Source organism: Cyanistes caeruleus, chromosome 1 (genome assembly GCF_971803275.1).
Source record: "Cyanistes caeruleus chromosome 1, bCyaCae1.hap1.1, whole genome shotgun sequence".
In the NCBI taxonomy this organism is placed as follows: domain Eukaryota; kingdom Metazoa; phylum Chordata; class Aves; order Passeriformes; family Paridae; genus Cyanistes; species Cyanistes caeruleus.
The window spans coordinates 147,716,961-147,744,448 of record NC_141701.1 but is presented as its reverse complement, the minus strand read 5'-3'; the positions used below and the strand labels follow the sequence as shown (position 1 = coordinate 147,744,448).

Genomic DNA, 27,488 nt, shown 5'->3' with positions numbered 1-27,488 from the left:
TTTGGGGTTAATTGCTGTAGAGAGGAGAATGTGGTTGTTATTTTTGCTTCCTCTTTCACGTCTCAGGTGAAAAACACCAAGCTGTGTTCTCCTTTGGAAATATCTGAGCTTTCCCTCAATAAAATTGATCACTTTTCCATCAGATACCTCTATTTGCACAAACATGCTTGGCCTCACCATGCTCAGTGAAATTGCTTACGGAAAGCCACGGGCCAAGTCCTCCGTGGTGCGAGGCTTCTGTCCAGCAAAGCACTTAGAGACTGCTTTTCAAAGGCATTCTGCTTCACTTGGAATCAATGAGTTTCTCTATTGACTCCAGAGGGAGTCAGTAAAGCTGACAATTAGTGCTTTTAAAAATCTCACCTACCTTTAATGTCTGGCTCTAAGTGCTCAAGCAGGCACACGGATCTTTAGGGGAACACGGGCTCCGAAATTCAGAGTCCATTCCCCTGGCCTAAGGCTGCATTTAGCACAGCTCAAGCATGGCCTGGTATTTATTGCCTGACTTCTTCCAGCAGCCCTCCAAAGGTGGAGGTCCCAGGGTCTTCCTGAGAAGCCCAGGAACTGTCTCAGCAACTCATTGCTTTTGTCATTAGAAGATTTGTTCCAGGTGGAGGGTTCAGGTCCAGACCCAAGAACACAAATGTTGGCATCTGCCAGCCAGCCTCCCTCTCACAGGAGAGCTGGGGCTCAGTCTGAGTGCCAAAATGCCAATATCTGCTGCTCCAAATGTCCATGGTCTTGCAGGTCCTATCTCTGACTCCAGCTTCCTTCTCTCTTGTTTCATTATCAGCTCTGTTTTTAACTCTGTGTAAGACATCAGGTCAGTGCCTTCCCTCCTGTGGCAGCATTTAAAATGCCAGAAGACCTTCATGGAACCTCTCAATTTTCCCTTTTCTGTACCAAACACACCCATTTCTTCCCGTTTTCCAGCTGTCCATGATATTGAGAGGAAAACAATCTTTCTACAGGTTCAGGTGCTTAAAAATAGGTAACATTTTTTCTATGGGAGCATTTTAAAACATTTAACTCTCAGTGATTTGATTTACTAATTGGCGTCTTGCACGTTGCTATGGCAACTGGATTCATTTGTTTTTCTTGCCAGATAGGAACCATGGTCAGCAGCAGAATAACCCACTGAAGCCATTCATTTGTCTCCCATTAGCATCCCATTACCAGACTATCCAAATCCCAGTGGGCTCAACAGGAGCAACAACAGAGGGGTCTTGAATCGTATTTTATCCTCATGGAAATTACTAATGTTTTTGATAAGTACTAATTGAGATAATATAAACCCTGAGGTACATCTTCTCCATCCAAAGACCACAAAAAGCAGGTCTTCATCATCATCATCCCCAGGATTTTGTAAACTGCCTGTATCCAGCTGTATCCAGAGAAGCTCCCCTGCTCTTTCTGGAACAGGCGTGTACACCACAGACATCTCACACAAAATGACAGGATACCTTGGAAAGGTGACCTCATAGAAAATTGGGCCAAGGCACTTTGGGGCCTGATCCAGCTCCCATTTAAGTTGGAGTGAGACTAAAGGCTATAAATAGTGCTGTGAATGTTATCCAGTGCCTCTGTGATAGCCAGAACAGAGCTCGGAGAACAAGAATTAAGACTGTGTGGAGGAGACTGACCCCCACTCACTGCTTCAGTCTTGTTGAAGTCCTGCTGCAGAGAGATAAATGTCAACCTTTTGGTGGGTAAATCACTTAACTCAAGAAGTAACTATTCCAGAGGTGAGATATATATTCAGTTGTGTTTTCCTTGGAGGCTGGCCTGTCACTTTTCCAGGCAAAGCCAGCCTGCAGGAATGCTGACACCAAGTTTGCCAACACGTTGTTAAACTCTTTGCTGCCCCATGTCTCAGTAACTAATGACAAAATACACTCATCAAGGGTGAACCCTTCTCTCCCTACACACATGTGACTCATGCAGACATTTACAGGACACAGGTGTATCCTCAGGGAAAGGAATGGGCCTGGTGAGGACAGTCCTGCTACAACTCACACTCCTTTTTTTTTTTATTTAATTTTTTTGATTTTTCTTCTTCTTCCCACTTGTTTCCAGACTGTGCATGAATGTGTCTGATGTTCTGTAGGTGATTGCCAACATCTGGTATGGATGTCATACTGAATTATGCTAATACTTCCTCACATCTCGCATAAGGAATGGATGGTGCTTTGGGATCTTGCCATTTCTCATTGTTTGGTGTTGCTTGCATTTTCTATGGTTTCTGATTTGCATTTGAAAAATGATTATTTGATTAACCTCTGAATGGGATAATTTCTACCTGCCTTAACAGGAATGTTTGGGCCAAATTCTTCTCGCTCTATGTAGATGTCAGGCTGCCTATACAGCCCTCATTCCACTGATTTTGGATCTCGTGGGTTTTTTTATGTCGTGCAAGCAGGATTTGGCCCAGAGGTGTGGAAAGAAGTCAGTGATTCAGAAAAAGCCTGCTATTGATTTACTCCACAGGGAGTTCCATTGTCATTAATGGGTGTAGATGTTACTCAGCTTTGGATCAGATCCTCAGGTTTTTTCCTGCATGCTGCCTGGTTTGATGTTTTACTTGCTAGAATTAAGTAAATGCCTTTAATGCCCCATAAATAATATCTTCTATTAAGCTATATTGCAGTGCTCTCATTGGCACTATTTCAAAGAAGGATTATTTATCCAGAAGATTTAACCGTGCTCTAAATTTGAATACATCTAGCATTACTTTTACAAAACATGGGATTGATTCAGAGAGATGCAGAGTACCTGCAAGAGGTCCTGGGTGTCCTTAATTCCCCTCAGCCCTTCCATTTTAGAGGCACAGAATAGTTTAAATGAACAATGGATTAAATATTTTCCTTAGCCTTGGCACTTAGTTGTGTCAATCACCTTGATGGATGCTACTTAATTTTCTGAGAAAATTTTGGTTTTAAAGAAACAGCTTGAGAAACAAACTTGAGAAAAAAACAGCTGTAAGTACAACACTCTTTTAATGGTTTTCCTGGAAAGTTTTGACAAAGGTCCAGGAGGCAGAGTACAAGTTATTTTTACAATATCTTCAGTTACAGAAATTGTATTACTAAAGTATCATCTTAAATTGTTCAGAAGCTTGTAAGCTATGAAAACAAAACAAAAAAATTAAAAAAGAAGTAAAGCAGAAAACCCTCTTATAAATAAATTATTTGATACCTGCAAGGGATGAACTTGTAAAACTAAGATTGTAGAATTACTCTTCTATTTAAAACTCCAGTAAATAATCTGGGAAAAACATGTTTCATGAAATGACCTTGAAATTGGCAATACTATGGCCTGATTTTGAAAATGTTATTTTTCAAAGTCTTTGAAGTCATTTGAAAAAGTCAGTCCTTATTGATGACTAGAATTTTGTAGGTTTTCTTCCCTAATATTATCCCTATTCACATTAGGATTTCCACTGTCTCCAGTCTTCACAGACTCCAAGTCTGTATTTGTATTACAAATAAATAAATGTTCTGCAGGGATTTCACAAGGAGTATGGCAGTAAAAGAATTTCTGGTATTTTTTTCCTTTTCTTAAGAATCAGTTTGCATTTGGATTTTGCAAGTTTAACAAACTTCAGTGAAGCAACATCTGTGCATTCAAAGCACAACTAATGTTAAAAAAATTTAAAAATTTAGTTCATTTGCAAACCTTTTTTCCTCACCTCACTACTTGTGTAAGACTTGGCTGTCTTAAAGGACTTTCAATGCTGGGCAATGGTGACACCCCAGAAGTCCTTTCAGAATTGGGATACAACTAAAATTACTTCCCATTCAGGTAAAAAGTTTATTCAAGGCAAGATTAGCAAAAGAGGTTTTATTTTTATGTAGGCATGAAAACAGGTAACCAAGCCTGCAGATGGGTTCAAAAATTCAAAGTCAGACTTTCTCTAAATATCTGAGTAGAACTGACCTCATTTGTAAAACCTTTCTGAAGAGGAGAGGTGGCATGAAAATCCAGCTTCTGCTTAATATTTGTCCTGCAACAATTTGAACTTTATTTTTGAGCAAAGTAGGGAGCTGTCTAACTTCACCCTCTTTACCATGCCACAAACTAATTTTAGAGAGGCAAACAAAGAATTTAGATTCCTAGGAAATAGACTAGAAAGCTCCTCACACCTGTTAGAGCAGCGCCTTTTGGTTAAATGGGCCATTTTACAGATGTTAATATCACTCACAGATTAGCAATATCCTGGAGTGGAGTATTTTGGGCTGCTGGATGCAGGGACTGATGCACCTGTTGGCCACTCCAGCAGCTCATCCTTCATCTGAGAAACCCTGGTTTTCCCCCCACTCTAACCTGAGATTTTTAAGCAAAACCAAAAGCTAATTCTGCTTTCCTATGTGCCCTGAAGTACATTTTCATATTATTTCCAATTACGCAGCACTTGCTCAGCCTTTGTGGCTGCCAAACTCTTGGGGTGGAATTCCAAGGAACTGAGATTTAATGTGTGTGATCATATTCAGTGAGCAAATCAATGTGCTTCTGAATATTGCCTGGGAGAATTCCTCCTCTTTCCTCTTTGCATTCTCTTTTTTCCATTTAAATAAATTTCACTTATTGCTGCCATACTGGTGACACAGATTATCAGAAGTACTTATTACTACTAACCAGTATTAATCAAATATAAATAGGAAAGAAAGGACAAAATTGCCACCAATGTACAGCTGATATTAATGTCCAGCTAGAGCACACCAGTTTAGAAGAGAAGGATCTTTATTTAAAAAGGAATGGGGTTTTCTGTTGTAATCATGTAATATTCAATCAGCTCAAACAGTGCAGATCTCCAGGAACACTTCAAAAGCAAGAACTATCACTTGAGAAAACTGTATAATTATTTATATCTGCATATTTATGGAAGGATAAGCTGAAGCTAGTGTTACAGGGTGAAATAATAAAAGAGAAGATAATTTGTGTGACCCAAGCCATTGGTGTTATGCAATAGGAAGATTTATCTACTTTGGCACCATATTATAAAACGATTAATTTTTCCCAGGTACTGTTGGAGCCTCAGGTTGTTTTACTCGAATAATTTCCACTGTGTTTATTTGATTGCCTGTATTTGGCTTTTTTCCTAATCCCAATTTCTTGTTTTCTTAAGCAAATGAATTGAAGGCAGAGGAATTATTCATATGAGGACAGCATGTTGGATTTGGCACTAAAATATGTAAAATAATCAGGGAACAGACAGCATTTCCATACCTCTTCATCTGTTTATGTGAGGGATAAAGTTATCAGAATCACCTGAGAGATTTAAAAGCAATTCACATTCTCAAAATTCAATGGGATTTAGGCTTTACCACCTTTACTGCAGCTCCATGAAAATATAAAACACATTCCATGTTTTCTTTACCCATGGATAGTTTTGTATCTCACTGTCCCTCCATCCAGTTCTTCCCCTCCATTTTTAAATCAGTGTTTGTGCAATTCCAGGACTTTTGTCCAAAAGCAGGTAGAGCTAGACACATAGTGATCACTTGTCTCTCATTTCTGACGTCCGGTTGCAAACACTCAAAGCCCTTCAGATTCCCCTTTCCATGGAATTTTCATCATGAAAACCAGCTGTCTGCAGACATATTTCACTCTCTCAGTCTATAAACTCTCGGCTTTTATCTCCCTAGGACTGAAGACCATTGTAGGGGCTCTTATCCAGTCTGTTAAGAAACTTGCAGATGTGATGATCCTGACCGTTTTCTGCTTGAGTGTCTTTGCCCTCATAGGCCTCCAGCTCTTCATGGGAAACTTGAGACACAAATGTGTCAGGGATTACACCATGTTTAACTTCACCAATGGCTCCTTGTACTTGGATGGTAGGACGTGGAACAACTCAGAGGAATTTCTTAGTGATCCAGGTAGGCTCCTCTTTGTCCTCTAATCTGGTTTCTGGTCATTTGAGGTTTGGGGGGTTTTGGTTTTTTGTTTTGTTTTGTTGGGTTGGTGTTTTTTTTGTTGGTTGGTTTTGTTTTGATTTCTTTTTTTTTTGGGGGGGGGGCTTGTTTGTCCTTTGTTTGTTGTTTGTTTTTTGTTTTTTTTTAATTATACTGATGGTGATCTATATGTGAATCAGCAAAATGTGACTACTGGCATATCATGGTGTCAGTGTGGTTTTGAAAGACCGAGGTAGCTTTGTCTGAATCTCTATGGTGCCTTCACAGTTCATGCTGAAAATACTTCTGCTGCTTTCCTGTGGAGTCCTAGTTGCCTCACTGATGATTTTCACAGTTTTAGGGTGTCGCATATTTTTAAAAATCTGTTTTCTGATATTGAGCAATTACATGAAAATTTCAGCTCTGTGTGTGTGGGTCTGGTTTGCATTTTGTTTCTCTAAAGACAATTTATAGCTTTTGCAATTTCTAGAAAAACTTCAAAATTTGAGTTAATGTGCATAAAAAAATCCAAAAGGTAAAGCAAAGAAATTCAGTCTTTATTAATCTGAAAAATCCCAAGAGATTTTTTTTTAAGGAAATCTTTTGCTGTTGGGTCAGGCCATCCTGTAAGAACTCATGACCAGTGACCTTTTGTATTTTATTTATTTTGAGGAGAAAAAAGAACCACATAATCAACTCATTAACTGGAGTTTTGATTGAGAGGCAGTGTCATAGTGTCATGGGGTAGCTCTGCTCTGACTCTGTGGACCCTACAGTCCTACATCTCCAGCCCCCTACACTATAAAAACCCCAAATCTGACTGGTGGGAGTTGCCTGGCTTGACCCAGGGCTCTGTTGAGCCAGGGATTTGGCCAAGGGCAGTCCCTCCATTCCTCACCAGTGACTTCTGGCCTTTCTGCTCAGCTCCTCTCCCTGTGGTCTGAGAACCCTGGAAGCAGTGCTGCTAAGGTTTCCTTGAAGGGATAAAAAGCTCACCATGGGTGACTTTAAGGCATGATGTGGTTGGTACAGCATTAAGGAGGGACAGGTCATAAAGCTCTGGCTGAATGAGGGTTTTCTTTGGAACTGACCATCAGGTTCTGCGACCTCTCATTGCCCCTGTGCCAGAGCCCCTTACCAGCTGAAAGGGGAAAGAGCTCTTGGACTTTTGCTGGATGGTGTGGAACCTGCTGAAGTGTTATCCCATCCATGTTAGTGAGGAGATAGTAAAGATATTTGTGCACCTGTGGTGGATTAAGGCACTGCAGGGCCCCTCTACCCACAGATAACTGAGAGCTGTGTGAGGTGCTGCTTTCCCTCTCTCACAGAGGCATTGAGGGATAAAATGGTGATGGCTGGAAGCATAAAGCCCTGCAATAAAGGTGAAAGGAAGAAATGGAGCCATGAAGATAGTCTGGCTCTCTGGGAATGGCAATAGGGTAAATGTGATATGGGATAGTCTGTTAAAATACAGATAATGTCAGGGCCAGCTGCAGCATTGCTTTAAATGTGGGGAATTGTACAGCTGCTCCAGCATACCATGAGCAAGTTTATTTATGTAGTCCAGATATGGGAAGGAGGGCAGACACTCCCAGAAATCTGTATAGGAAATCCAGCAATGGTTAATAGGGTCATGAAAATATGCTTCATATCTCTAGAGGAGATTTGCCTCTTACAAAGATAACCAACTTGGTGAGATAATGGACTAAAGTGAATTAAATTTTGACCATGTGGCATTACAAGGAAGTAATAATAATATCAAAGAATGTTTTCATGATATCTGAAAATAAAGACATGGTGTATTATGGCAAACAGTTGTCACTTACTTTGGATAGACAAAAATTATTTAAATAGTGAAAGTGTCGAGGCAATGCAGCAGGCCCCTGAAGACCTAGAAGAATAGATTTATAAGAAAAAGGTAGTGACCTCTGAATAAGAACAATGAAGCCTTCCTCAAAATGCTGAAGAAGGAGGCTTAGCTATTAGGCAAGGGAGAACAATATTAAGTAGGATTTTCATTTAATGTTTACTGTTGCACTAAAGTGATTCAGAAATGGAAGGACTGGCTCATTTTGTGACTAGATGGGAAGTGCTTTGTATTTCATTTTGCATAACTATTATGGTGAAATGAAGTGACCATTTAAAGGAGAGGCACTGACCACAATTTAATAACAGTCCAAATTTCAAGTACTGCAGGAAATTAAGCAATACATACAGTTAGATTAAAGTGTAGGCAGACCAAATTAGATAAAAAAAGGAATATATTAAGAAACAGAACCGTGTCAGTGTTTACTCTAAAGAAGAGCTAGAGAAGAAAATTGGCCAACATGTTGAGATAGTAGAGTTCACTCAAAGGGAGCACAGACAATTACAAGAGCTCTTTGGAGATTTCAAAACCAATGTGGCTGTCATTTAGTTTGGAGCAGGGATACTAATGTAAAAAACACAGAAAACAGAAACCTGAAGTACTGTCAGAGTTCCATAACAATACTTTAAAGAAATAAAGGAGAGCAAACCACTGAAAATTAAAATTGGAGAAATCGTTAATTCTGTTCATCATGACACCAAAATAGAGAATTCAAATGGTGTGATGTGATATTCCTGCTCTTCTTGAAGAGAAAAAATTTGTTATGGATTCTTTAAAAATGTTTTTAGTATTTTAAAGGGCAGCACAGAACCTCTGAAATGGCATCAGCCTCCTCCTGTGCCTTAAAACCGTTTTTTGCATGAATGAAAAAACAAAAATCAGTAAAACCCCTTAAAAGGGTAATAGAGGGAAGAATTGCTTGGTGCTGCAGAGGAAACTGTTGAGAGATTTAGCCATGAGGTGTGAAGAACGATAAGAACTCCCATTCTGAGCCTTTCACAGCCCTTTTTAGTTTGAGATAACTGTGTGCTGTGGGCACGTGCTACAGGGGACGTTTTGGTTGTGTCTCTGGGACAGCCATCTGGGATGGCCTGGGATAGCTCCAGGTCTGCTTTTTTATTCAAAACTTACTTCATATCTGGACAAAGTTCTGTAATCTTTCCTTATCTGCTTTCAGCCTCCAGGCAGGAATTTTTTTTTTCTCATCTGTCTTCTTGATCCTCTCATTTTGGTTTTATGTACAGGGAAAAAAGTCAGTTTGTAAACTTTGCGTCATCACTGGTTTAACCACAGTTATGTGGTAGCTCTTGATTTTTGGTTGATCCCTGAGGAAATAACCATCACAGTCCCAGATTTCTGAAACTCTTTCCCTTAACTCCATGGGTACTTTTCCTGTTCTACCCATGTGTTCAAGAAAAGCCTTTTTTCTATAAATCTTCTCAATCCTGCATTGCAAGGTTGCTAATGTTATTGAGGATTGTTGGGTTTTCCCCTCCCTCTGCCATGAGATGATCATACACTAAATCCCATGAGGAATTCCTGCCTGTCCACCCAACATTCTGTTTGTTCTTGTTATCATTCCAATGGCTTGTGCAGCTGGAGGAAGCACCAGGTAACTTGGGAAGAAAGAGGCAAAATTATAAACATGGAGATCCTGTGAGAAAATTCAAACTGGTTCCTATTCAGTTCACTAAATATTGGAATATAAAGTCCTAGAGCAGAGCTGTCAGCAAATATTCCTGATCAGACTGTCAAGATGGGAAGTTCCTTGGCAATGTGATTAAAGGCTTAATTCTGTGAAAGAAACTTCTGCTAAGTTACTGTGGGTGCCTCCGGTGTCTCATCTTAATTACTGGGCACAGCAGTCATGATAAGATGAGACAAATTTTTAGTCTTTCCTCAACTCACAGTGGAGATTCAGATCTAAAATCTGCCACTTGCTGGGCACCTCTGTCCAGGATGAACAAGAGAATTTTTATGTTCTTTCCACCCATTTAAATGGCTCAAAATTTAAACAGCAACCTCTAAGAAGAAGGCTTGTCAGAAAAATTATTCCATTCTGGCTTTGCCTTCAATGAGTAATGCTTACCCCTGCAAACCTAGAGAGGGGGAAAATGAAGATTAAGGGAGCAGTAGCTCATCAGGTTTCCTAGTTTCCTCTGTGCAACTACTCTCTGAATGAAGGATTGTGGGACGAGAGACATCTGGGCATCAGATAAAATCAGGCTAAAAAATTCTTCATGTCAAGTGCCAGCGGTGAAATTACAATCATTCATCTGGGGAAACGGTGACTACTGATAGGTAATTATTTTCCTACCTGCAGTTCTAGATTTGGTGAGAGATTGCGATCAATAAGCCCAAGGAGGATTATTTTTAGACATTAATAATAACAAACCTGGAAGACTGGAGTTTTAGATGCAGCGGTGATTGTATATAAAAATGAAATAAAAGGGAAAAAAAGGTTGAAAATAATGATAGTGTACATCCACAGCATTATGAAAATTATGAGACTGAATATATTTGTATAAAAGTCTTTGAGCAGTTGGCTATCATTAGGAGAGATACTATTTAGAAATAACAGCTGATTAAAAAGCTATAAACCTAATTTTAATACTTGTAAAGATTTCTAGGAAAGCAGCTCCAAAAAACAGTCTTGAAAGCCTGTCTTGGGTTGTGGTGTTTAAATTAAAGACGTATTTGATGAAGTGAAGCTTCATGAATGTGCGAGTTGGAACGGATTAAAAGCTATAGGATGTCAGATATGTCACTGGCTTAGGGATGTACCAAAGGACTGAGTGTGGTTGATTCATGTAGCTGATGATTTTAGAATCTTTAATGTCATTTATGTATTCCATTATGAAAATGGATTATTGACTAGTCAGTAAGTAGAAATCTGAGTCTTTTTGTTGAGCAGGGCTTAATGTAAAGGCTGAAAGCATAAGAAAAAATGCTTCAAAAAACCTTAAAACTATAATTAAATTATAAAGTCACTTATGGAATGATAGTCTTAAACCCCAGCATTTTCTTTTTTCTTTACACTAAATTCCTTGTTTAAGACACTCTGAAAGAGTCTTGTTTTTAAAGTGTTCTATATATATTTACTCACAAAACCAAATCTTTTAAGGGAAAAAATGAGCAACCCTGTAATTTCTGTTAGATAGTTCTAGTTAGTTAGATTGTCCTAGCAATTGACATTAAAAAAAAACCCAACCAAACAAGTAAAATAAATGCATGTTCAAGCTTTATGAGCCTTTTAATGGGAGGAATCAGCTACTATTTTTATAATTTAAAAGAGATATTTCAGGGTTGTTATTTTTTTCTTCTAAAGTAGTTTTTGGCATTCACTTCATGGCAGTGATTTTTCTCTTCTGGAGTCAAATTGTGTGATGTGGGGAAAAAATAAATCAATATTTAAAAGAAAAAACTCAGATCAAGATTAATATAATATTTTTTGTCACCTCCACGTAGACCTGGAAGACTTAGGGCTGCTTCAGGTTCTATATTTAGAAAGATGAATAGAGTATGTGAACTTTTGGGGATACCCATCCAAATTGTGGCTTTCTTGGGCACTTGAGAAGGGATCAAAGGCTTGTGTGGAACAGATGCTGAGACATAGATCTGTGAATATCTAGAAATGTATGTCTGCATGCAGATGAGGCTGTGGATATCTTCTCCAAGCTCTGTGCCTGATTGTTAATCTCTGTCTGATGAAAACATTTTTGTTTCCAGAACCACTGAAATGGAGCTCTATGAACCGATACTATGAATCTGTATGGGAACTAGAGAAAATAATTTTGTACAAGTCAGATAATAAATGTAGTTTGGGGAGAGCTGAAAAGTGTTTGAGGCGTTGTCTGAGGTGGTAATAGAAGACAGCGAGTGTTTGATGAATAATCATGGAGGTGGGAGGAAAGAGAGAAGCAATAAATCAAGTTGCAACTGGAACAGGTGTTTTATTATGTATGATTGTACATGAACCAGTGATTAAAACAAGGAACCTCTCTGGACTTTCAGATGGTGCTTGTCAGCAAGAAATCTATTGACATTACGCTACTTTAACTGTAAATATTGTGGCTTTGTTCAAGTGCTGTGGGCCTTTTGATAAATAGCTTCATCAATGCTCAGAACTTAATGCTCTGATGTGTTACTAACATGGGTATTGTGCCTGTGCATTGTAATTTTTTAAGCTAAATAGAAAAAGAAAGCCCCATCAGAAGTGCAAGGATCAGAAAAACATAGCAATTGATAATGCTGAATACAATAAAGTCTCTTCCTGACCATCCAGTAAGATTTTTTCAGCCTTGTGGTGAAAGATGAAGTTCTTATATTGTAAATATTTGAAATACTTTGTGAAACAGGAGGATTTCTACCTCAGTTGCACCTTCTGTTCTCATCACTGCTCATAGTAAGGAGAGATCTACTTGAGGAAAAAACTGCCATGGAAAATTCAGACTAAACATTTTAAGTTTTCCTGCACCTTCAAATTGTTCATAAACTACAGAATTAAAGCACCACCTGGCCTGAGCAGTGATGTGCATTTGAAAGGCCTTTCTATGTGCCCATTAAGGCCTGTCCATGGACTGCCCCATGCTCCAGGTTCAGCAATAAAGTTCATTGCTCCTTGCTCTTATTGTACTGGTTTTAATGAATAAGTAAAGATATATTTTCTCCTGATAATTTTCATCAGTGATGAATTACCACAAATGTGATAGAAATAAAATATGGGAATTCCCAGACTCAATCTGGCCTTGGCATACCCAGAGCAGAATCTCTCTGTGGCACCAAACAGCCCAATTTACTCCAGAAAAAGATTAGTAGAGCTCGAAGTATAGATATTTTTTCTCATTTTCTATTAATATTAACTGTTGTAACTCAGGATGTCCTTATCTACACAGGCAACAAATCTTTCTTTGAATATTTTGTCCACAGGGGCAGCCTGCAGCAGCAACTTCAGCAGTTCAAATGGGAAATACAGTGAAAAATATTTCTTTTATCTTCAGTTTTTAAAATTCCTCTTTTCTTTTCCCCCCTTCCATTTTCTTAAGGCAAAAAACATTGTTATCACGTTCTTGTCACTAGGAGCACACAAAGCTCCCTGTTCTCTTTTTCCAGAATACATGCTATTTTTTTACTTTAATGGTCACCTTTTTTCTAGGATAAAAGGTGCCCATTTTTTCAATTGCTGCTCTTCTTAAATTTTCCCAGTCATTCTCGTTCCCTTCTCAATACTTTCCAGTCTGGCAGGTACCCTATGGAAAACACTGACAGTGGTGTTTTTTCTGGATCATTGGACCATTTCAGTTGGAAAAGACTTCCAAGATCATCAAGTCCAATGATTACCATGGCACTGCCAAGTCCACCAATAAACCCTGTCCCCAGGAGTCACATCCACACATCTTTTAAACACCTGCAGGCATGGTGACTCCACCACCTCCCTGGGTAGCCTTTTCCAATGCCTGATAACTTCTCCCATGAAGAAATATTTCCTAATATCCAATCCAAACCTCCTCATGTGCAACTTGAGGTTGTTTCTTCCACTCCTATCATCACTTGCTCCCTGGGAGGGGAGACTGACCCTGACCTGGCTGCACCCTCCTGCCAGGGAGCTGCAGAGTGAGAAGCCTTTCCTACCCTCCAGGAGATCAGCAGTCCCACCCAGCTTGGTGCCATCTGCAAGCTGAGGCTGCACTTGGTGCCCTTGTTCATAGAGTTGGAAAAGGTATTGAACTGAACTGATGGAAACAAGCCACTGTTCATCAGCTCTTTCCTATGTGTTACTCCATCCTTGCCCTCCTGTATATCAATATTACACTTTTCTCTGATCATAGATTCATATTACATAAAAGTGTTGACTAAGGAACCCTACCAAAAAAAACCAAAACAACTCCATCTCTCTTATCTGAACTTATACAGGGAGTTTAAGGACTGACAAGGTTATGAATAGGTGAGATTCTCCCCTTCTCTGCTTTACTTGACTTTCTGACAACTTAATATTCCACTTTTCATTTCTCTGTTCCTTTTTTTTAAATGGAGTGGGTGTCTCTAGTGCTCCTCATTCAGTCCACGCTCAGACTTTATTCACCTGGAAAATACTGTGTATAGGAGATGTTACCTCTCTCCTCACCCTCTTTTCCCCTTGTACTTATAACAAAGAAGATGCAGCCCTCTGTTAGCCTGCACACTGACTTTTCATCTTAACCTATGTTTTCTGTTTCTCAGCCATTTTTTGATCCAATTTATTTGTTTTCTTTATCACAGTAAGTGCAGAAGTTGGTTTTTTTTATTACATTTTTCCATCATCTGTCTGTAATCACAAATGCATTCAACCTTTGTAGCAGCTTTTGATTTTAATTCTTTTGTGAAACATATGAAAAAATTCCACAAAACACAAAACCTCTACAAAACTTCCAGAGAGCACACTTCAGAGCTTTGCTGCCTATTCACGTGGAGCATATGTCTAAATAAGTGGTACTAAATATGCTTTTAGTTACATGCTATGTACCCTACAGCCCTAAGAGTGTGGGTCTGAGTGACTGCTGAGGCACAGAGGCATAGAAGGAGGTTATCTGAAGATGTTTAAAAGCCAGCATGTGTGTTTATTGCTAGTCATTGTCTCCTGCCTTGTCTTCCTGGGGATGCTCCTGGGCTTGGCGAGGTCCCCAAGCCAATTTGACAGCAGCTAAATTCTCCTCTCTCCTCTAGTGCACATCTCCAAAAGCTCCTGATGTGCTTTTCCTCCTCTCCTGATGTGCTTTTTGTTCCCTCAGACCATGTGGGCAGCACAAACCAGGTACTGTGGATCTCTGAGGCTTTCAGAGCCTCTTCCTAGTGCATGGGAGCCATCTAGCTCAAGAGGGCTTGACTGATATTTTTAGTGGCTTTTTCACAAAGCGGGGAAAAAGCTGTACTGTCAAAATTGAAGACATTTTCTGTGCTGTGGCAACTGCTGAGCCTGGCAGGAAAATTGTTTCTCTGACTTGTCTGGAGAGTGGGGAGAAGCACTAACAGGAGCCTACCAGAGAGACTCAAGCTGGAGGAGACCACTTTCCTCCCACCACCTGGTTGTGTGATTTTCTACAACTTCCTCCCAGCCCCTCCATATCCCCTGCAGGACAACTCATGCCCAGAATTCCAGGCTGTGTTTACCACAAAGTCATGCAGTTGCCAATGCTGTACATAAAATTGTCCCCTCCATCTCTGCTTCCTCTACCCACCCAACCATCTTGGCCATAACTCCTCCTGTTCCTTTTCCAACTGAAATTTAGGAAATGTCCTTCCACATGGCTACAGGGTATGGAGGCAGTAGAGATGGGCTGTGATTTCCCAGGGAAAGAGGGAGGATGGGAAGCAGGGAGAGGAGAACACCCAAGAGCCTCTGAAACTCAGCAGAAGGATCAGCACCAGCAAATGCCAGGGGACAGCATAGGGGACCCAGATCCCCTGCCATGGACTGAGCAACAGGAGAGTAACTGATTATTATAATTATTTACAACCCCTTTTAGCCAGGAAGAGCTAACCAGCAATGCCATTTTCTTTTTCCCAAGCATTCTCCCCTAATAACACCCTTAATACAGCCTGTTCCATGGCTTTTGTGAGGCATGTTTTTCATCTTCAAACTCAATTTCATTTATTAGAGGCTTCGCTGTGTGTGACACAGTGTGCACACAGCAAGTGCAGCAAGGATTCGTTTTAATTATCGTGTATTACCAGGAGGCAAAGCGTGTTCGCGCCGGTGGGAGAAAGGGCGAGGAGGGGGTGTTGTCTGTTTCCTTTCCGTGCCACGTATCACAGCTGTAAGGAGATGGAGTTTTCTGAACTGTGTTTTAAATTTGGAATGGGGGAGTTGGGTGGCTGTCAGTGCTCTGTGCCAGCCCCAGCGCGGGGAGAAAGTCTCCAAGCAGCGAGCGCCCGTGTGGCTGCAATAAATAGTCTGCGATAACAAACACCTCTCTGAAGTTTTTGTTAGAAAGTCAGCCAGAGGACTCTTCTCTGGGCAGTGACTAATGATATTTGAATGTTGGTCTTTATGCAAGTGTGATAATATATAGGGCTGTTGTGGTGGTTTTATTTTTAATTGGAGTTAATTTGTTGTAAGATGAGTCAAAATAGCATTTCAGTAGGGCCTTCAAAGGAGGAACAGAAACTGGAGGCAGAAGCTGTGTCTTCTAAGCTCACTCCAATCTTCTTTAGTTTTCTGAATGAGAAAATTTTCCTTTCCTTCACACAGAAATGAGGAAGGTTTCTACCCTGCAGTTTATGTACCCTACTGGCTTTCTGCGTAGTTGTGTGATAGAGGTGTGGAAAGCACAAGCTGCAGCATATTTTTAATTGGATTTTTTTTTTTTTGAGGAAGTTTGCTTTTTGTTTTTTCCCTGTTAATTTAACAAGTAGAGATATTGTGAATTTACTCGGTTAGAATCACCTAGTGTGGGAGGAAGCAATGCAGAAATATGGAAGATACTGAGAAATCAGAAAAAGTGTAGAATGAAACAGAAAAAATTATGGGGAAGTGACTTTGGGAGAATAGATTGCAAGAAAACACAGGGAAAATCTGTGGTTTTACCCACTTGCATATAGTAACTTTAAAATTATGGCCAGTGTTATTTAGTTTGAGAAGTGTAGGAGGTAGAACATGGACTTGAAGGAGACATTGTTATTCAGAGGATTTTTACTTTTAATATGACCAGGCAGTTGCCTTACTCTGGAAATTCCTGTAGAAAAATTCTTAAAAAGCAACATGTACCCTATGACTGTGACATCAACATTTAAGTAAAACTGGTAGAAAACAAAAAAAAATAGCATTACCTTTGGAAAGAATGGCACGTTGCATAAAGTTTATGTACACACACAAGTGCTATAAATGTCACGATTTTGGCTTAGTTTTATTTCAGAAATTAAAAAAAATAAATAAAAAAAGGTAAACACCTAAAATAGAGGGGTTCAGTTGTATTTTCCATATTTGTTTTCCTATTTTTTTCCCACTCACAAGCCAAAATTTTTCAGTGAGGAACACAACAGAAATGAATTTCAATCTTCCAAGGCAATGAAAAATCATTGTGTTTTCAGGTGGCATTGCTCAGTTTGAGCAGTTTTCAGAGAGAAAATCCTGCTCTGCATGAAAAAGGAGTTCCTAGCTCTTTTCCCACATTAGAGTTAACTGATGGGAAGCTGAGGCTATGGGTTAATTTGGTACCAAGGTTGTTCATTCTTTAAAGCAAGAATGACGCCCGTTTGCTTCTTGCAGCTCTTGATTGCCCAGCAGGCTTGATTGAAATCCAAACCAACAGGCTTTGAAGGAAAGATTGATTGTTGTGCACATCTTTGATAATACAGCAATTTGTCTCCTTGGGTATAAAACTCTAAACCCCCTTTCATTTATCAGTGGGGAATCGGGAGCTCGCCTCCTCCTTGGCCCAAGGTTTGTCACAGTGGCTGTGGCGCTCCCTGGCACGACCCCGTGGTGAAGATGTGCCCTCCCAGCAGCACCTACACACCAGCTCCTCAGCCTGCCCTTCATGGGGCTCTTTGGCACCTGCCTTGCTGCTTGGTTTAGAAATGTAAATGCTTAAGTCAACAGCAAACAACAGAATTTTGTCTGTTGCCAAGATTTCAGATTTCTTGCTTGCACACAGGGAATCCTTGTCCTACTTAATCCTATGCTCAGACTCTGTTCTTATCTTCTGATTTGGCTGACCAGGAGGTGTCATTTGGGTTTCCAACCAATGCTCCAGAATTTCAATCAAACCTAGAATCTTTGAATGGTTTGTGTTAGATAGGGCCTTAAAGATCATCTAGCTCAGGGAGAAAGTGGTCTGGTGTGTTTGTGTCACTGACTGTTTATCCCAAATAAGATGCCACCTGTCCTGAATAAAACACAAGTCCTTGCCCAGCAGAAGTGGAGTGGGAAAGGTGATGCAGATGTGACATCTTTCCCTGTTCCGTGGTGACTGATCACCAATCCTCAACCACACTCAGTCCTTGTGCTGTCACACAAGGTGTTTCCTTCTGTGTGTAAAAAGCCCAAGTGACCAGACAAAGTGGAAAAGCATCCAATCTGAGCAGGATCTGTGCTCTGATAACTTGTGAACAGCATCACGTGCCCCTGTAACCACAAGCTCCTGGGCAGTAATTCCCTCTTGGCATGCAGCAGAGCAGGGCTTTTCTGCTGCTCGCAGCTTACTGAGAAAGCCACAGCACATCTGTTCAGTGGTTGAGCCATTGAGCATTCTCTGCATAGCCAGCCTGGATAAGCTGTCACTCTTGATTTTTAAAACATTTCACAACAGAGGGTTAGCCTGGAATGGAGAACCTCTCGTGAGCAGCATCTGCAGAGGCCCCTCTGCTCACAAAGCCTTACCAGGCAAGGCTGTCACCACCATGGCTTGGTCAAGAGGGGATCACGTCCTCTCTGCTGCAGCAAAGCACACCAGATTATTTACCCTTCCTCAGTGAGCTGCACACCTATTTTGCATTTTTTATGTTTCTAGAGCAATGCTTTTATCTGTTCTTCCCTGCCACCATCCAGGTTTTAGAGATGCTCCTTAGAACACCTTTTCTCCACGCTCTCTCCAGAACGCTGATTTTGCTTATCTCTTTGAGAAGAAATTGGTCTCCTGTTCTGTTACCCTGCATGTTAGACTTGGTTGGCTGGGGAGAGAAAAAGAAGTGTGTATGCAAAGTCTCTCACTAGCCTGGAGATGCTAATTTCCTTAAGCCTTATTGGTAGTCAACCTGGGAACAATCCACAGCACTTAAATTTAGCTTGCTCCTCTGGGGCTCCCTTGAGAAGTGTCTGTCTCTCTCCATTGCCATTACAGACGACTACAGTGATAAATATTTGTCTTGGTGAACACTTCCTTATTTGTTTGATCTTTAACAGGGTGCATTTTTGTTTCTTTTGCTTTATGCTGTGTGTTTTCTATGCTGAGCAGAATCCACCAGACTGAAGGAGTGGGCTGCTTTGTTAATATTATTACATTCTGAGTTATAGATGGTTACGTTTTTAACCTATGAGTCAGTAATTTCTGCCACAAACTTCAATTAATATGTGTCTCATCAGTGTAGGGACTAAAAGTTACAGGCTAGCATATGGTTTGGTTTCACTACATTTACAGAATTTAATAACAGTGTTCTTGGTTTGAAAAGTGGGACATGGCTGGATAGAATTTTCTAAAAACATTGCCCATAGTCCATTGTCACCTTATTCAAGTGGTCAGATTTGGAATACAAACAGCATTGAGATAATGACAGCTTACAGAGATTTGAAAAAATGTATTTATTTTTCCAATTTATAAAAGTTAAAATTAGCAAAACAAAGCAAAAGCGTGCCATCCATCTCTCAGTTGCTGTCCCAATTGAATATGCTGGTTGGTGGATGATATTTTTGAATGTTATCGTTCCCAAAATGTGTTTATTAAAAAGCCATTTCTCTATTTCTGTTGCAGTGAACTATTTCATAAAAAATGGTACAGAAGATGTGTTACTGTGTGGCAACAGCACTGATGCTGGGTAAGTACTTTAAAAATATCATCACTTCTGCTCTGGTTGTGTTGCCTTTATTATTAGTATTATTATTTTAATTATTATTATTATTACTGCATTTTCCTCTAGTTCTGTCCACTTTTCACCAGCATGAAGTAGATCTTTTAGCTTCCTTGTATCTAGGCATAATAGTAGAGAGGATAATGACAATATTGTGCATAGTAATACAATTTTCTCAACTGCAGGGAAGAGAAGTTTCTGTGTGTCACTTATTCAGGTTTAAAATCTTTAGGGGCCTTATTACAGTTCTTTTTCAATACATTTGAATTTCTCAGTAAAAAATAGTGAAAACTAAGTAAGATTTTGGCTGCGTGGGGTATTTTAATGGAAACGAAACAAGAATGGAAATGGAAAACCTGGAGGGATTTAAACTGATGATGAATTCCTGGCTTTTGGCAAAGGAAGATAAACAAATCAACAAATATCCCAAGAAAAAGCATGTTTTAGAAGTGGGAAGGTACTCAGATTTGAATTGTGATCTACGTTTATACTTGTTTTGCTTGTAGACTATATGTATTTCATTTTCTCATTGTATAGACAGTGATGAGATCCAGGGGTGTAATAACATCCTCTGCATAAAGGAGTTTATTCATATCCCTGACATCTACAGACGCCAATGGTTCCTCCTGCATCCCCTCCCCAGGATCCAAGTGCTCTGTCAGAAAGTGTGATTTTATTTGACAGCTTCCCATGATCTTGATGGAAGGGAGAGAGTTCAGATAGGATGGAAAGAGATGGGATCTTCTGTGGTCAGAGGGAATTATAAACCATGCAAAGATTGCAGGCTGTTAGGAGGAGTTGTAGGAAAAAGTGGAAAATACCTTGGAGTATTTGGAAAGAGGAGCTTTTGAGCCAAATATGTTAGAACATTTGAACCGGGGAGGTGGGTGTCTTAGGCCAGGAGAGAAGAGGAAGTGAGATGATCTGCTTCTGGAGGGAGATGTTCTGGGCTGGTAGAACCCAGAATGTGGAAGACTGCAAAAAATAATAAAAAAAAGAATTTCACTTAGGAGGAATTTAATGAGAAAAAAAGGCATGGGTGTGCAGGGAGGCAGCAGACAGATATGGAGAAGAAGGGGAGATAAAATCTGAACTTGCTTGTGGATAAAAAGGCAAGAAAAGCCTTCATGTCCTGGGGAGAGATGTTTTGCTTTCTGCTGCCACTTCTTGTATCTGTATTGACATAAGACAAAGGGAAATCTCAGTGTCAGCCTTCCCTCTGCAGGCCTGGTGTGTCTGATCCCTATTGCCAGCCTGAGTTAGACTCCAAGGTCTTTGGGCATCAGGCCCTGCTTTCCCCTTTGTTCCTCAGGAGGTACAATGTCAGCATCCATTAATTAAGGCCTTTGTTGATTGTAATGCATTGTGTTTATCCAGGCTCAGGCAGAACTCCAAGACTATTGGGATGTTTCCCGGGAATCCCAGGATTTGGCAATCCCCATTGTGCTGTAGAACCTCAGCCTTTGCAAACCAATGGGCAATCATATTGGGAAAAACAAATGCTCTGGCAAGGAACAGTGTTTTGTGTGTCATGGAATATTCATTGTTCTCACCGATGACCTGAGCTGTGGGGGTGGAGAGCTGCTGCTCATGGGCAATGCTGAAAGAGCTGATTGCTGCTGCTTTGGAATTGTTCAACTGGTGGGAAGTTAAACACCAATCCAATATCCATGGAGTGTTTATATATTGGCAGCCTGTGTGGATTTAAGGGTTAGCTTCCAGCGAAGCAAATGAGCAAACCCAGCCTCTTTCCTTCCCTCAAAGTTAATGAATTGCAGCAGAAAGCCATGATTGGAGAAAACCTCTGGTGGAGGCACTGTGCCCATGAAAGAGTTACAGCCTGAAACAGCCAGGGGAGAACTTGCAGCTCTTGAGTATAAGAGGACGAAAATGACACCTTCAAACCGAGTGTTCTTGTACTTGTTTTGATAAATACATCAAAACTGTCAGTGTTTGTGACATCAAGGGAAACCAACTTTCCCTTTATGCCTCGGTTCTTTCTTCTTCAGCCTTTTGCTGTTTTAGTTAAGTATTTAATACCACCGGGTAAGGTTTGGGTTTAAATGCCTAAAAATGGGTAATAAATATTCCTACTTGCAGTGGGTTTTTTTAACTCAGGATTGGCAAGTACTGTTTCATCTGCTATACATTGCACAGAGTTGCTGCCAATCATCCATTGCCGTTGTTTAAAGACATGAAGATAATTAGAAAGATGATCCTCAGGCTCCAGGGGATGTGCAAAGTCATGTATTCCCACCTGTTGGGACAGGGAGAGCATCATTTACAGGCTGACATTTCTACCAAGTAGATTTGTTTTCTCTCACCCTTCAATGATTGAAGCCAAGGGCAAGAAGTGTTCAACAGAAAACCAAAATCTGCATGCTTGGGACCCTCAGGGGCAGGTTGCACCACAGGAGCAAAGGAGGGGACTGAAGAGGAAGTATAATGAGGTTGTGGTTCCCCAATTTATTGGTAATGAAATTCATGACAAATGAGGACTTGAACTGGGAACCCATCAGGAGGTGTGGTAAGGGAAGACAGCTGGCAAGGCCATGTCTGAATGTTCATAGCATTTGTGGAATGTGCTTTTCTCACAGTTTGAATTCATCAGCCTCTGGGATACACTGAGGACCCAAAGGAAATTCAGGGAAGGGCGGTGTCATGTGTTCTCTCCTGGAAGGATTTGTTGTTAGAGTGAGGGGTATCTGTGTTGTGGCCAGGATATTAAATCTTGAGGTAATTGAAAAAGCCATTTCAGTGCATTTTTAAAAGCATGTTAATGACACTCTGAGGTTTGTCTGGTTGCTGTTATTATGGAAGAGTTAAAAGAAAAAAATGCAAATAAATCTGCTATGGCAATTGTTAGGTGATGAGACTCAAGTGGTCTAATGTAAGAGTGTGTAGTGATGGAGACTGCAACCTGAGCTGGAGTAGCAAGCCAAAATCAGCAGGGAAATGATCATCAGTGGATTCTATATCCCAGGCAATCTAATTATCTCCAAGGTGGGGGCTTTATTACATTACTAGGAGGGACTGTTTTCTGAACAAGCACCCAAGCTGCCAATAAAGCAGGAGGTAATGGATCTAGCTAGTATTGATTCCAGTTCAGAAGGGATTTGAATAGATGCACGTCACTCAGCTGCAGCAAACATGTCTCTAGTACTTGACCTGGCAGAGGCAAAGAAAAAAAATATTTATTTGCATTTTTAGATATGCCCAAGCAACCTCAAGGCTCTACTTTAAAAACCATGCTTCAGAGACATGGTAGGAATGTCAGGGGGATGGCAAATTTCTTAGGTGCACAAGGGCTAATCTCTTGGTGGGGTTTCCCATGTGATGCCTCAGAAATCATCTTCTTCATACCTGAAATTTGACTTTTCTTCATTTAATAAAACAGAATCCTTTTGTTGCTTTTCATTTTGTTTATCTGACTACATTTTACCCCTTGATTGCAAGAATTTGTTTTGTGCTCACAAGGAACAGAGTACAATAGAAACACAAAGTAACTTTTGGAGAAGAGAGAAAATCAAATATTTGTGATCAAAGATATTCTTTGGCTCAAAAATGACACATGCTTGGTGTTTCACAACATGCACATTCAGAAAACTACCCTGATAGAAAAATCCTCTGCCCTGTGTGTCACAGATTGATCAGACTGGGAGCAGTGCTAACACTAATGCTCTCTTAAAAAAATAAAAAAAAAAACAAACAAAAAGTCATGTATTTGCAGTTGTTGGTCTTTTTAGATGAGTTTGGAGGTTAAATTTAGTAGTTCTTTTGGATGTGGCTGCATTGGGTTATACACCAATTTTTCCTCTTTGCAATTTCAGCGTCTTCTATTTGATTTGTTTAAAATAAATGGAGAAAGTTCAGATAGTCTGATTTTAAAAAGGGATTAAAAATTATGTAAATTTTCTATTCAAGTTAATCCCCAGTATATATCTTATCCAGTGTTGAACACCTTGTTTCAGCCTCAGGGAAAGTGAAGTAAAAATCCAGTGAAATTATCAAATATTTGGGAGATTCTTAGGTGGGAGCAGAAGGTGGAAACTGCTCTTTCCTTAGTGCAATCAAGCCCTGGCATCAAGTGGAGCATGATTTGTGAAGGCTGCAGAGCAGCAGGTGACAGCAGGCACCACCACACCCTTCCTATAAATATATCTATAAATATATCTATATACACATCCTATATGTCTGCCCTCCTGGTCCCACCTTCAGATCCCTTGAGGCATCCTGTTCTGGAGCACACCACCACCAGGAGAGATTCCTGGTGTGGAACACATCCCTGCCAGGTCACACCAACCCTCCTGTGCTTGTCCCTTCTTGGTGACATTTAACCCCTCACTTTGGTGAGAGGCACTGCAGAGTCCCCCTTTCAGAGGAAAGGCTTTTATGGGGGCTGCAGCAGCGTGGAATTATCTGTCTGTGAGAAAGGAAGATACATTTCAGCTCTAAAGCTTTTCCACTTTCATCCCGCTGTAATTTCACAGGGATGTTTTTCTGCTGTGCTTAGGCTGCTGTTTTTATTTCCCCTCCTGCCTGAAGGTTTGGTTGAGCAATAGAAACAGCAAGGAAATTTGTCCATTAGGAGGAAGAGACAAGATGCTGTCAGTGTACAAAGTAAACAAACAGACACAAAAGAGAAGCTTAAATTCTTTCTTTTCACTTTTTCATTTGCAATTACAACAAGGAGCTGGCTTTTCAGAAAAGGGAACACGTTTTAAGTCCATTGTGCTCCCTTTGGATCTCAAGGCCAGAGTGTTTATTTTTTTTTCCCCTTATACATGATATGTCCTGAGTATCCAGCTCATGGGCAGGAAGAGTCTACAAGATTTTACTGACGATGAAAGCACATTTGCATCATGTCTGTACTGATACTACCAAAAAAGACTAGTGAACAGGAAGGAAAAATCAGCCAGTAAATCTACTTCAGGAACAACAAGAAAGCACCTTTGGCAACTGCATCCTAGTAACTGTTGCTATAGAAACTTTAGATACCTTTATTCTCACTATGACCTTGATTTTTCTTAACAGGATACATTAAAATAATGTACACTGTGGGGCAAGTTCTTTATGGTTTGATAAATTCTGTCACTGAGCTGATTGCATATAAGGGATGAAGGAATGACCATGTGTTGCAGCACTCCTCAAAGTTTTTGTGTCAGTCCTAACTCCTTCTAAGGCATTATAAAAAAAAAAAGAAACCAAAACCTTTTATTTTCTTCTGTGTTGTGGTATTTTACTAGGGTAATTAATACCCACATGTAAAATTGCATCAGATGCCTGTTTTCACAGTCTCTATGAGCACCAAAAGCAGTGTTTTTGTGGCAGTTTCTCCACATCACCTTCCTGCCAGCGCACTCGTTACACGTAGAGCAGTGCAGCTTTATGTGTAAAACTTTGATCTCTCTGAGCTGTAGTAACATTCATTTGCCTTTATGCATCCTCCACACAGTGATTTAAAGCCTCTTGTAAAGGCTTATCACACCCCTGAAGGGTAGAGGAGAAACATGCTCTGTGCTGAGGAGGAGAGCTGCTATCGGGTGCTTCCACCAGTGCTGCTGCAGCTCTCACCCAGAACTTGGCAGGAGAGAGCCTGGAAAAATGTTTGTCTGCCAGAACATGTCAAACAGCATCCAGCAACACAGCCCCAGCTGCACCAGAAACTGGGGAGAAAAAAGCACCAGGGAAAAGTGCACACAGTTGACTCTGCTATTCTGCTGCTGGCAATTGCAGCTTTAAGTTGCCTCAACTTAAATCTGTGTTGTTATTATTATTTCTCTTGTTGTTGTTAACTGTTTTCTATAACAAGGTCTCCTAGATTCAGGCCATATTGTGCTGGATGTTCGACAGTAGGGTGAGAAGAGCTCTCTTGGCTTGGAGGATTGGCATTTCAGAGGTGCAGTCTGTGGATGAGTGGGGTGGAGGTGTTGCACAGACACTCCTGGGGAGCAAGAGCAATACCTGAAATTTGACTTTTCTTCATTTAATCAAACAGAACTTTTTTGTTGCTTTTTGTTTTGCATATCCAACTGCATTTTCCCCCTTGATATACTGCAAGAATTTGTTTTGTGCTTACAAGGAACAGAGTACAATAGAAACAAGAAGTAACTTTTGGGGAAGAGAGAAAATCTTCAGTTCAGGACAAAGCCCTGGTTGCAAGTCATGTCAGGACTGCCCAGCTTGGTTAGACAGATCACGATCTGCCAGTTTAACTTGCTGCAGGAATGGGTCCATTCCAGGAAATGGGAGCTTTGGCATTTGCCTATTGGGATTGGTGTGTGCATTACCCTCACCAAATGCAGCCTGATGTGGCACAACTGGGCTGACAGGTGGGAGAGGATGTAGAGGTTGCTTGAAGAAAGGAAGGGACACAGTTTCCAAATATGTACTCTTCAAATGTCACCAAAGCAAGGGTATTTTGGAAAGAGCTGTGTTGTTCAAACTACTAGAGCTAAAAATGTAATTACATCCCAGATCATCAAGCAATACTAGAGAATTTGTTTCAAACCTTCAGGCTATGCAGCACACCTTAAATGAATTTACCTAGATTCTGATGTAAATCAGATAAGCTTTTCCATTTACTCTGAGCTGGTTACAGCGACAGGAGAGTGAGGATGGTGAGAACACCTCTTGCCTGAGTGTGTTAAACAAACAGAAAGCAAGTATGACACCTCAAAGATGCTAGATGCCACACGTGGGCATGACTTGGATTATACAGGTTTAGGAACAATAATAACAGTCCCCATTCCTAGGGATCATTGGTGTACTCGGAAGATCATGTCTCTGGTCAAACAGCAGCAGTAGGGATTAAATCCAAATCCACTCAATTCTTAAGGAGGGGTAATATTACCTCTTAGTCAAAGCTGTAATAAGCTCATCAGCCACATGAGAGAAGCAGACTTACTAGAGGCTGCAGCCTTCATTAGGCAATAATCCACTATTATATTTATGATGATAAATTATTGCCCTACATTTTGTTTGGTGGGTGAGACAGAAGCTCCGGTGTCTGGCCACTGGATTGAGTCAGAAGAAATAAGAGCTTGCTTGCCTGTTTGCAGCGTGGATGGAGCCTGACCAAGCCACGTTGCAGGAGAGGGAGTTGTTCCTCTCTGTGTTTGCACACATGGAGAGCTCTGATGTCGAGGGCTGAACCCACGGCTTTTCCATCTGCCTGAGCAAGCAGCCAGTGGGGGAGGCTGAAACCTTTCCTGGGCACAAGTCAGCAGCATGCCCAGGTCAGTGGGTGCTCTGAGCCAGTGAGCAAGCCTGCTCACGGGCACCTCCTTCTCTTTTCTCCTCCAGTTTCAACTCTTGGTTGATGTTGCTCTTTATTCTGAGCGTTTCTTCTCTTCTTTGTCATCACTGCATTTTTTCCTTTTCCCTGCAGCACATGGTTCAATTTGCTTGCACTTCCGTCATTTCAGACAATTGGCACCCCTTCCCTTGCTTTTAAAAATCTCCTTCAAATTCTCTCAAAGTCCATTCGGGTGCTTGGAGTGAGAGCTGCTGGGGGCTCCTGGTCAGACCTATCCAGGATGAAACATACCACTGCAAGTCAGATTTTGGATGGTAATTAGTTAGTCATCTAACAATGATTGGTCTTTAATATTATAAAACAAGAAGGAACAAGGGAAAGAGAAAAACCTGGGACTTTCAGGCACATCAAGCACCCACTGGCATCAATGGCTGAAATGCTGCTGGCTTTTGGCACCTTTCTCCTACATGCCCAGTTACTCTTATAACACTCATTTTAAAAATATTTTCCTGTTTTAGAATGGGCAGTTTTATTTTCTTGGGTAAAAGCAAATGTTAGTCCAAGGATCTTTGCTCCCCACAGTATGCTCTTCTATTTTGTCTGCTGTCTCCTCCCTCAGAGTCAAGGGAAAGGAGAAAATATGGAAAGTGCAGGGAAAAACCCTCAGTTCTGTGGTCTACAGGCAATCTAAGCCTCTCATTTGTGGTGTGTGGACTTTAGCAGGGTGAGGCAGCTTGAGGAAGACTCTACTGTGCACATCAACCAGCCTGGAGGCCACGGGCACTGTCTGTCCTCCAAAGGCTGCCAGCCTTCCAAACCCCACCTTGGGGGTTCCATTCTCGACCCACCAGGGTGATTTCCATTCCCCAGGAATTAGCCATGTGTCAAAGACATCAGCTATAAACTTTTCAGCTTGATTCCTGCATTCTTA

At 40.7% G+C, this 27,488-nt stretch overlaps 1 protein-coding gene across 1 annotated transcript in view; it reads left to right on the top strand.

Moving 5' to 3' along the window:
• The window catches only part of SCN5A (sodium voltage-gated channel alpha subunit 5), a 211,812-nt gene that overhangs the window by 59,020 nt on the left and 125,304 nt on the right, over positions 1-27,488 (top strand). The window contains exons 7-8 of the mRNA XM_086866202.1: positions 5,646-5,876; positions 19,203-19,266. Of these exons, the coding sequence (XP_086722328.1) occupies positions 5,646-5,876; positions 19,203-19,266 (295 nt within the window). The remainder of the gene's footprint in view (positions 1-5,645; positions 5,877-19,202; positions 19,267-27,488) is intronic.